We start from the raw sequence: 12,374 nt of genomic DNA, 5'->3' as shown, positions 1-12,374 counted from the left end.
TGCTGATCTCTAAGAAATATGTGTTTTTCCACTATAAATAATATTCCATTTCTCTGTATGGTATAGAGTTGTAATCGAGAGTGGTGTCCCGTTCATATAACAACATACATAATTTACGTGACAAGTTTTGGTTAGAGATTAAATACATTGGGCTCTGTGCAATGTAGAGTTGAGGCCCAATGTTACTTGATCCTGATTCTATCTTATAATGGTAAATAATAGACATGTGGCAATAATTTTCTGTTTAGATTTAATAGTTTAACATCACTAGTCTCTATCAAATAAACAATTGAGATGTTGAGGATTCCTCAGAAAACTGTGTCCCAAGAATCTATTCTAATCCCTAGAAGATTAGTGATAATCTGTAGAACGTACCACTCTCGTATCTCAAACAGTTTACACTCATTTTTTTTTTTTTTTTTCGTTTAAAAGAACACACGGGTGTATACTGTTGATTTAACAGTTTAACACCCTTATCTATTTAAGAGTCGTGTTACACTGCTTGTGCGTTGGACACTAACTTCAATATTAAACTGACGTGGCAGTGCAAAAATAATTATAAATTATTTGAAAAATAAATTTAAAAAAAAAATGCTGGAATGACACAGACGGAAGCACAAAGGTGACAAGAAAAATGATGTGGTGTCGTATACATAACCATAGATGTTTTTACTCGTATCTCGTGGAAAAGCATCTACAGTGATGTACTATACATCACGATCATTTTGTAACCAATTAAAAATCAACTGGTGGATGGTCCAACTGAGTCATCGTTTTCCTTTATTTAACAACAAATTCCCCCACTCAACTTAGAATAGATTTCTATTTTGTCTTTTGTCTTTGTTCACTTCCACGCGTGAAGGTGGACGAATATCTCTATTTTGGATTTAGTGCATAGTCAGGAAATCAACTACTCTTATTGCAAGATAAGTGAGATACTGTGCATAGTACATTACTATATCATATTCACATCAAGGTATGGGCAGGGCGGCTCGATACAAGTTGAGGTTTAGGACGAAATCTTAAAAGGACGGTTTATTTATTTATGTAATATATTAATAAAAATAATTATTATTTTTATATTTTTTACTTTTTAAGATGTAAAATTATTTTTATATTTAAATTTTGTTAACATATCATTTTCAAGATTAATTTTTTTTTTTTTTTTTTTAAAGTTATAAGAAATGATTGTTTTAATTTTTGTAAAATAACTATTGTTTGGAGAATCCAAGGGTGGATTTGAGTTTTTTTGTTTTTTTTAACTTTTATATGGAATAAGTTAAAAAAATTAATTGGAATACAATCTAACATGAATGTTTTTTATTTTGTTTTTTTTTTAATTTCAAGATAGGTTTGTTTTAAATTTTTGGGAAAATTATTAAAAAAAATCGAATAAAAATATTATTTCTCAAAAAAAACCAAATTTATTTAAAATTAGGAAAAAGGTAAAAAACCGGCCATTGATTGGCCGGTTGTAGTCTCTCTCCTCCTTCAATTATTTAAAATAAAAAAAAATTCGAATTTTTTAAAAAAACAGGTCATTAAATGACCGGTTGTGTTTCTCTCTCCTCTATTTAAAAAAAAAACGATTTTTAAAAAAAAACAGGTCATTAAATGACCGGTTATATTTTTCTCTCTCCTCATTCTCTCTCTTCACTTTCTCTCTCTTAATTATTTAAAAAAAAATCAATTTAAAAAAAAAAAGGTCATTGAATGATCGGTTTTATATTTCTCTCTCATCTTTTTCTCTCTACACTTTCTCTCTCTTAATTATTTAAAGAAAAAAAGGAAAATTATAAAAAAAAAATCAAATATAATAATTATTTAATAAAAGTGAAGAGAAAAATTCATCAGACATTGAATAATGGTCGTTTCATTTTAAAAAAATTTCGAGAAAAATTCAACGGACATTGAATAATTGTTTAGAATGTAAAAATTCTTTTTTTTTTAAATTTAAAAAATAGAGAGAGAAAGAGAAAGAGGAGAGAGAAATTCAACGGACATTGATTGGTCGTTTAAAATGTAAAAATTCGTTTTTTAATTTAAAAAATAAAGAGAGATAAATTTAGCGAGCATTGAATGCCGTTTAAAATATAAAAATTTATTTTTTAATTTTTTAATTTAAGAGAGAGAGGATATGGAATGGCAATGAAAACATTTGAATTTTTTAATTAAAAAAAGGGAAAATTATAAAAAAAAAATCAAATATAATAATTATTTAATAAAAAAGTACAAATTTTTTGAAAATTATGAAAAAGATAACAAACCGGCCATGCAAGGGCCGGTTTTTTCTCTCTCCATTTTTTTCTCCTTTTTTATCTTTTTAATTTGAAAAAATCGAATTTTTTATACTCTAACTGACCATTCAATGTCCTCTACATTTCTTTCTCCTCTTTCTCTCTCTTTTTTATTTTTTTAATTAAAAAAATAAAAAAAAATTCATTCTAACCGATCATTCAACGTCCTCTAAATTTCTCTCTAACCGATCATTCTAACCGATCATTCAACGTCCTCTAAAAAAAATAAAAAGAGAGAGAGAAAGAGGAGAGAGAAATGTAGAGGACATTGAATGGCCAGTTAGAGTATAAAAAATTCGATTTTTTCAAATTAAAAAGATAAAAAAGGAGAAAAAAATGGAGAGAGAAAAAATCGGCCCTTACATGGCCGGTTTGTTATCTTTTTCATAATTTTCAAAAAATTTGTACTTTTTTATTAAATAATTATTATATTTGATTTTTTTTTATAATTTTCCCTTTTTTTTAATTAAAAAATTCAAATGTTTTCATTGCCATTCCATATCCTCTCTCTCTTAAATTAAAAAATTAAAAATAAATTTTTATATTTTAAACGGCATTCAATGCTCGCTAAATTTATCTCTCTTTATTTTTTAAATTAAAAAAACGAATTTTTACATTTTAAACGACCAATCAATGTCCGTTGAATTTCTCTCTCCTCTTTCTCTCTCTATTTTTTAAATTAAAAAAAAAAGAATTTTTACATTCTAAACAGTTATTCAATGTCCGTTGAATTTTTCTCGAAATTTTTTTAAAATGAAACGACCATTATTCAATGTCTGATGAATTTTTCTCTTCACTTTTATTAAATAATTATTATATTTGATTTTTTTTTATAATTTTCCTTTTTTTCTTTAAATAATTAAGAGAGAGAAAGTGTAGAGAGAAAAAGATGAGAGAGAAATATAAAACCGGTCATTGAATGACCTTTTTTTTTTAAATAATTAAGAGAGAGAAAGTGAAGAGAGAAAAACATAACCGGTCATTTAATGACCTGTTTTTTTTAAAAAATCGTTTTTTTTTTAAATAGAGGAGAGAGAAACACAACCGGTCATTTAATGACCTGTTTTTTTAAAAAATTCGAATTTTTTTTATTTTAAATAATTGAAGGAGGAGAGAGACTACAACCGGCCAATCAATGGCCGGTTTTTTACCTTTTTCCTAATTTTAAATAAATTTGGTTTTTTTTGAGAAATAATATTTTTATTCGGTTTTTTCTAATAATTTTCCCTAAATTTTTTGGGAAACTAACAATTTTTTGGGAATCCGATCCAACATTGGATATGAGTTTTTTTTTTTACTTTTCTTTTTGAGAAACATCTTCCTCCCAAAATTTCAATATGTTGTGACATATTCATTTAAATAAAATTTGACTTGCATTTTTACAATCTATTCATTTAAACCATATTTAAGTAGGCTTTTTTAATTTAGTTAGTATTTTTTTTTTAAGATAACGGTGTTGTCTAGACTTACATCAGACTAAGGGGATCAAATGAGCCAGGGCAAAAAACAAGGCATATGGGGGACCGTCCCCCAAGCATGTGCAATGCCCCACACATCACACACACGCAAGGTAAGTGAGGGAACGCCCTCGTGGGTGGCCCCGCAAAAATATTGCTCATACTAGGTATCAAACAAACAACCTCCAGACACTCACCTATTGTTAGATTTGAAATTGCCATTGATTTTAAGCTTTAACACCACAACCCTCTAGATTTTTTGGAAAAACTCATCCATTTTTATTTTTATTTTGGAAAATGGACGGCTATTGAACTTTCACATAACTCCCAAATTTAAAATTAAAATTTAATGGTGAAATATATATATATATATATATATTCAACCATGGAACCTTAGTAAAGGTGAAATCTTTACTAACTTTGTAAGACTAGTTGGACTCCACTTTAGATGGAACGTGTAAGAAAGATAAAAGATGAGAGAATTTGTTTTAGAGTCGTGATAATCCGACGCTCTTTGTATACTCCCATCACAAAATCATAAATCATTTGCTTTGGGATACACAAGAAAAAAGATTTATGGCTCTATAACTGCTAGGTCAAGGAACGTTTGAAAAAAAGAGCATCAAATTATCATTATAGTCTTTGCTTTATTTAGAAACTAGCATTTGTGGAAATCTTATCTAAAAGATCCTAGGAGTGTAATAAAATTCTTTTTTTTTTAATTTTCTGGAAAACACTTCCCAATTTTGTGGGCCTTTGGTGATTACCTAAATGACCTTATGCTTGTGCTGACCCTGGTTGTGGGTTAATTTCAATTGTTATAAATTTTTGGAGTTCATTTGACTCGCCTCCTCCCTCAATTTTATTATTTTTTTATTTTCCTCCACGCTTTGATCATTACTTAGCAAGAATGTCAAAGTTATCACATACTACATGCACAAAACTATCTTTGTTGGACTTCATGCAATTGGTCATTTGGATTTTTGTGAATTACTAGATTGACTTTTCTATAGTAAAAAATTTCTAATTTCTCAGATGTTTTAGGGTTGTCAATGGGTAGGTTTGGGCTTGGCTAAACCCTAACCTATGTAATTGGTTGAGTTGAAGCCCAACTCTAGCCATTTTAATTTTATAAAAATTTGGGTTGATTTCTGATTTTACAAAAAATAAATTCATAAACAATTCAAAATTATTTGAAGTCCTTGAATATTATTTTCCATCAAAATAGCTGTTCAATCTCCATATATATACTAGTTTGAAAAATGATTAACGATATGATACTTGTTATTTTATAATATATGTGTTTGAAACTTTTATATATAATCACACATCAAATTTTATATAATATTCATCGTTACCCGGATTTAATAGGTTGGAAAATTTTGAGCCCGAGAACCTTTGCAGATTCAAGATAAAGGCCCAAATCCTTATTTTTGAGGGAAGTGGGCTGGATTGAAGGCCTAGTGGATCCAATTAATATCCCTAGAATGGTTGGCCCATCTACTAAATAGAAAAAGAAGAGAAATCAATTGACTTTTTTGGAAATGTAGGTGTGTGATAAGGATCTTTAACTGTAAATCTTACCTTTTTAGCGAACCAATCAATCTCCTCTACAAATAACGAAACTATCCTCTCTCTCTCTCTCAGAATTGCCATTATGATCTTTCTTTCACTTTTTTGTTTCTTTATTTAATTGAGATTTTTAGAGAGTTCTGCTTCGTTCTTTCATGCTACTCTCAAAAATTGCTAAAGTTCTCAATAGTTTCTATCATCGATGGCGACTAGAAGAATAGAGAGAGAGAGAGAGAGAGAGGAGTTCTCGTGAATAAATGAGAGAGTGAGAGAGGTTGGGTGGAAATAAATATATGAACTTTTCTAACTTCAAACGATGTTTGATGCTGCGATATAAACATCCGGGTGAGATGTAAAGATATCGACATGTCATGGTGCGAAGATGGTTCCTTTATCCCATTTCCTGCCATCTCAACGGTATTTCTGTCACTCTTAGGCCTAGCTGTAGATCGACACTATTGCTCAAACTGTTCAATTTTCTATATTTAATTTAGAGAACTTGTATTAAGACACCAACTTTTTCTTATGACACACCCATCAATATGCAATCCACTATTAAACTTGATGGATTTTTCTCAAAACATGCCCATCTTAGGTCAAATTTTTTATTTCGGTACTCTATTCATTTTAATTCTCAAAACAGTGAATTTTTCATTTTTATTATAAACGAGATTGTTGATATGACAAAATCATTAGTATTTTATCAGTAAATTCGTTAATAACATAATTGATGAATCCACAAATTGATAGATTATAAAAGTGACGAATTCACTCGAAAAACATATTGAGAATTAAAATGAATAGTTATCGAACTCAGAATTTTGTCATATTCAACACACGAAATGGAGATTCACCCTAAACTTTAATAGGGTTGGTGTGTTGTAATTAAAAGTATGTGTGCCAATAGAATATCTTTAAATATGTCATTTATGTTAAAGGAATGACAGTTTAGTTAATTATATATTGGTGATTGTTGATAAGCAAATTATTGAATGGTTCTGTGATCTACAAAGCAGCTGACAGCCTTAAATTTGAAATTATAAAATGTTGGAAAGTCCAAAATTTTCAAAAATATGCTTAAGAATCCAATGATTGATATAGAGAGTTATTTTGTATATATAAAAAAGAACAATGTTAGAATGATCGCTCAATACCTTGTGTTGGACATTGAGCCGATGCGAAGGTGTGCATGGAACCATTGATGTTCTCCACTTGCATCTCGAGGGAAAGCATCTATGATTTTGTACACACCTCCACACCAGCTCAGTGTCCATCCAACGCAATTGTAACTTGTCGGAAGTCACTTTTGCATTATTCTCTAAAAATAGATGGAAAGCAAAATCCTTGACAGTGTTTTTCAAAAGAGTTGTGATAATTTGACACCCCCATTCCAAAACAGCAGATCATTTGCCTTCTACGTATCACGAGGCAAATGATTTACGGTTCTATGATGGGGCGTATGCTAGAGGGGGCGTCAGAAAATCATTATTCTTTCCAAAAAAAAATTTAGCAATCCAACATTATATGGAAAGAATAAGGATTTTTTTGACGTCCCCCTCCAAGAGAGGCACCCTGATGTGGCATGTACTAGAACCATAGATTCTCTTTCTTGGGACATACAATTGCACATATTTATGGGGATGTAGAATTATGTATCCCAAAGGTTAAAATATATGGTTCTAACCCATACCACGTCAGGGTGTCAGAAAATCACGACTCTTTTAGAAAATAACTATTATTATTTGGAAAAAAAAAAAAAATCTACATTTTTTTTCTTCAAAATGAATATTATGCCTTTGGGCCGGGCTTCAGATTTGGGTCATGCTTCACGGGTTCGAATCCGTCTAGGTCCGGACTGATTGATTTACGAGTCAGGCCTCCAGGTTCGTTGATGGGTTTGCGGGCTTTTTTATTTTGGACAAGTGAAGGGCCTAGGTACTTTGGCAAACCCAAGGAACAAACCAGGGTTTAAAATTATCCAAGGCATGATTAACCTGACCATTTTTTGGACCTAAAACTAGAAAGATAGTGCTGTCGCGAAGACAACCCAAACGAGTTCAGTAGTAGAAATGGTGGAGAGAGCGCGAGAGAGAGACAGAGACAGAGACAGAGATAGAGATAGAAGAAGAGAGAAAGAAGATCGAGACCGTGACCGCAGCAGAAGATCCCATACCCCGGAACGTACCCGGACCCGACACGCTCGTTCCCGTACCCGCTCTCCGGACCGTCGATTGAAATCCAGATCTCGCTCTCGATCCCGTTCAATCGAACGATCCTCCCGCCGCCGCCACCATAACCACCGTTCTTCGTCACCAGACCCTCCCCGCAAACACCATCACCACCGCCGCAGAGACGACAGTGACGATAAAGAACGGCAACGGGCCGCAGCTGTATCGGAATTCGTCGACGGCATCGCCAGGGAGCAGAAGCAGAAGCGAGATTCCTCAGAAGCTCCTATTGATACTAATGCTGAGGTTGATGGACTGGTGGATTCGGATGAGATAGAGATGATGAAGAAGTTAGGGATTCCGGTTGGATTCGACTCAACGAAAGGGAAACCAGTGCCCGGTGCTAATGTGAGCGGGATAAGGGCGGTGACGAAGCGGCAGCCGAGGCAATACATGAATCGGCGGGGAGGGTTTAATCGACCTCTACCTCCTGAGTGCAATCGCTAGATTTGTCCATTTTCTTGAAGGTTAGGGTTTTCTGCTAATTCTAGTTCACATATTTTGCTTTTAACTTTGATTATGTTACAAACTTAGTGAAAATAGTAATATTGTATCATATATTATTTGGTAGGGACGTACAATGTTATTAATCATGCATATGAGTTGAATTGTATAACATTTATTAGAACATTATTGAAGTTTTAGAATCTTCATTTTGTTAAGTTGAAAAACTAGGAAAGATAAAATTAGAAGTGAATGCGATTGTGAAAATGTAGAATTAGACCCATTAGGCTGTAAATTAAGAGAAAGTTGATCACGATGGCTGGTTTAGTTATGTGCAATGAAGGTAGATTACTTTCCCCGTTAGAAGAAATTTGCAAGTTGAAGATTTTAAAAGAGTGAGAAGAATACCCAAAAGAACGTGGATTGAGGTAGTGAAAGTGGATTTGAACTATGTTACCCAATTTGTTGCTATTAGTTCAAACCACAAACCACTACGAAGCGAACCAGTTTGCGGTACAATTCGTACTGGGTTCGTAAAATCAGGTGAACCACAAACCCACCGAATTTTTATTGGATTCGGCGAACCAAATAGTTTTTTAATTGGTTCGGTGAACCAAACCAATTTATTATATTTTTTTCATTTTTTATATTTAAAATTTGGATTATTATATTTATATTTATATTTAATTTAGAATTTTTTTAACATTATAATTGTACCTAGAACTTGTATATTTGAATTATATATATGCACAAGCAAAACCGATCTAGGAAACCGATCTAGGAAACCAAAGCAAATTACCCTTACAAAGCGGGTCCATTCCAAAGTCGCCTACTACAAATTTGAACTGAGCGAACTAGGTAACATAGGGTCTGAACATACTTGGAATAACATAAGACATGGCTCTAGACAAAATTGAATGAAGGATTAGGATTTATTCAAACGACCCCCCAAAATGTTGGGATAAGGTTTCGATGATGATGATACAAGTATCGCATATAATTTAATATGTGCCCTACATGAGCAAGAGATACATGGTATGAAACTAGATTTAACCAACTTAAGTTAGGGTTTTGCGAATGTTTTGTCTTGGGAGAATGGTGTGTCGAACTGTATCATCCTGCTAATGCCTTGTTTTGTTTTTTACTTTACCATAGCTTCATATAGAGATTAGTAGAGGTCTTGTCTCCCTTGGTTACTGGAGTATTCTTAATCGCTTGCTTGTTGCATTTGGCACTACACAAGAGTGAGATACTAGTCTGCATTATTTATGACACATTTCCATGGCATAGTCTTATTTCCAATTGTCATGAGACATACTTTGTTGTGCTCGGTTTTCTATTCCTTTGCTCCGACTCCTGGTATACAGTACTCCATTTTTCCATAGACGGTTATTAATGGGGAGGGGTCCTTTGTAGATGGTAAGTCTTTGGAGCATCTCATTTTTAGGTAGGTAGGAGATCCCTGAGTTCTTTTCGTTTGCTCAGAGTAGGTTTCAAGTTTTTTTTTTTTTTCTTTTCCTTTAATACTGATAGGATCTTTTTGATGGTGAATAAGAGTGTGGTGCAAGCTGTACAAAAAACTTCAAAATGAATAGAACCATCATTGACAATCTCAATGGGACTTCCATTATCAAGAGAGGGATTGGATGTTGATTTTATGCATCAATAACAATCACGGGAGCCAGATTTTTTACCAAATCCATTCATGTTTGCCATGTTACTATGGTATTCAACTTTCATTAGAAAATTGAGAGAACCATCTGAAGTCTTTGTTTGACAAGAGCGAAAATGGCGGGGGGACCATCTCTTTTGTTTTCTAATTCAAGGTAAGCACCTCCTCAAAGTCAAAAGTACTATGCTTCTAACGGAAATACTAGCAATGGTCTAGTACAATGGAATATACCCTCATTGGCATGAGCTCGTGAACTAAACGTCTGTTGGTGTGTTATCCCCCCAAACCATTATGGAGGACAGGAGAATAAGGTTTGTCTATTTTACCACAACATTAGGAGAGTGTTGGGACACGAAAAAGAATCAAACATTGCACTTTCAAATGAAGGTTTCCCTTGGGGGGATGGACCAAAGCATTGGGTTGAGAAGTCAATGATACCCTATGTCATGCGTAGCTGTTGGGAGATTAATGAAATAAACCCTCAATGTTATCAACTCTCTTACCCTTCACCCATGTTTCCCTTGTGGTCATGTATTCAATTGTGAGCTTTGTAAATCATGTGCAACTCCCGTTGTTAAAGGTGCTTTATGGGTTATCCAGTCATCATCATAAACTGAGGCTACTAAGGCAAGGCGAACAATTAAGTTTCTTGGTGTTTGCTTTATTGACCCAGCTATTGCCTCGTGAACTTGAAATTTCTGGGCTGACCCTGGGTTGTTGCGACCTTACATTTCCAGTCATTTGCAGATTTGGTCATTGTTCAGTTGATTGTATTCTTATGTGAATGTTTTTAGTTGTGTATCACCGACATGTTACAGTTATGTTGGTTGACATATGTTGACCAAGTGGATTGGATTTTGTACTTCAGTCGTCGAATCTTCCACTAGTTTGTGACATTAGCCTGATTGCAACATGAAATAAGAATTATGATCCATTGTTTGTTTTATAGATTTTGAATTGAATCTTATGGTGAAGTTTATGTAATCTTCGCAGGGAGGAGTGTGTGTTAGAGAAAATGGAATTAGTCGGATGAATAGATATAGATTGTTCTGCCGATTTCAGCCCATATTTTGAGTGACAATGTAAGAACGCAACTTATTGTTCTTCAAAAATGTAACAGATTCATATGATACTATGAAGCTAATCTTGTGACAGCCAGGCTCACGTGGTTGACATTTATAAGGTAGTGGTGGTCGACTTTTACAAAAATTATTATTATTATTTATTGATTTTTATCTTTCTGGTAAATTATTGCTTATGATATGTATAGGATTTGGGTGTGTTTTGTGTTTTTTATTAATAGTGGATGTCACATGTGGGGAGCCCATTGTTTTAGTGAGATGACTTTCGAATTTGGAATCTCGTTTTGGATAATTTTTTTTTTATATACATGTGGTGGTGGGTATCACATTAACTTGCCACCAAGCCTATAAAATTATTAGCTTTCCCATACAATTACAATGAGAGAAGGTGGAGCAGGGGATTGTTGAATCACTTTTTCCCAAAATTCCCCTCACATTTCAAAAATTCCCCCATACTTCATTTAAAAACTTATCATTATAAAAAAAATTATATACATATTCATCAGAATGAATAAATAAGAAATGCACTTGTGAGTCTGTTACCAAGGTTTAAAATATCATATTGTTTCGATGTGCGAGTCTCCTCCGAAACAGATACATTAAAATAAAATAAAAAATCTTTAGTTCCTAGGAGATCAAGGTCAAAGGTATATTATCGGTTTGAAAAGTCAAGGGCTTCTCAAGTATTTAACAAAACATGAAGGGCGTGGTTGTCTAATTACCCAGTCTTCAAGAAGAAACCGAGGTCAAGGGCATAAACTTTGCTTAAAAAGTTAAAACATGAGATGAGGGTTAGTGAGTGTGTCTCTGTTCTGGCAAAGATTAAAAAAAAAAACAAAAACAAGGAAGAAGGGTATATATATATATATATATATATATATATAAAAGATCGGTTGTTTTGACAAAATTGTTTACATCATTCTGGGCAAAATTTTGCCTTATATGACTAAAAAGTTTTGAAATGGACTGATTTTTTGTGAGGATCATCTTTATAATGAGTAGATCATCCTCACAAAAAATCAGTCAATTCTGAAACTTCTAATCCCATGAAAAATAGTTACAATCTAGCAGTACAAGAATTGACGATTCACAATTCTTCAACTTATAAACTAGAGTTAGAAATTTCTGAATTGACTGATTTTTTGTGAGGATGATTTCTCAGCAAAATTGAGGGTTTGAATTGGAACAAAATATTGAATGTTTGAATTCTCTACTTGTATCGTATCAGAGAGTTGGAAAAGTGATACAGATCAGCCAATACAATATGATATTTTGAACCTTTTCAGTGACAACTGACTACATTACTTATTGTTTTTTAAATTATTAAAATATCTCTAATTATATTTTGTTCAAATTTTATGTAGTTACCATTTTAAATTATGAAAATGCATTTGCAATTTATTTAATGATAAAATGTTATATAAAACGAGATTATATCATAACAGCACACTACAAAGCAATAACAGATTATGTATTTATATCAGAACAAGATTATATTAAGCCCCAGACCCTGTTCTCATTAATCTGTTGGTACAATTTTGCATCTCACCGTTCCAAATAGTGGGCACCAACACAACCAAACATTCATGGAGAGTCAAAGAAAACATTCTCTAGATGGATAA

The 12,374-nt window shown here is 32.7% G+C and overlaps 1 protein-coding gene across 1 annotated transcript; it reads left to right on the top strand.

Moving 5' to 3' along the window:
- The first annotated feature begins 7,338 nt into the window (after positions 1 to 7,338).
- Positions 7,339 to 10,918, top strand: LOC147397478 (U4/U6.U5 small nuclear ribonucleoprotein). Its single transcript, XM_086449175.1, has 2 exons — positions 7,339 to 8,021; positions 10,664 to 10,918. Exon 1 carries the CDS (start codon positions 7,396 to 7,398, stop codon positions 7,999 to 8,001), a length of 606 nt encoding a protein of 201 aa, XP_086305301.1. The 5' UTR covers positions 7,339 to 7,395; the 3' UTR covers positions 8,002 to 8,021; positions 10,664 to 10,918.
- Positions 10,919 to 12,374: the final 1,456 nt, after the last annotated feature.

This window comes from Akebia trifoliata, chromosome 8 (assembly GCF_017979445.1).
Source record: "Akebia trifoliata isolate Shusen 1 chromosome 8, ASM1797944v1, whole genome shotgun sequence".
Lineage (NCBI taxonomy): Eukaryota > Viridiplantae > Streptophyta > Magnoliopsida > Ranunculales > Lardizabalaceae > Akebia > Akebia trifoliata.
The sequence above is the reverse complement of the archived record's forward strand: the minus strand, read 5'-3'. Positions and strand labels throughout refer to the sequence as shown.

Coding starts and splice junctions, on each gene's coding strand:
- LOC147397478 (XM_086449175.1), top strand. CDS start 7,396: ATGGTGGAGAGAGCGCGAGAGAGAGACAGAGACAGAGACAGAGATAGA.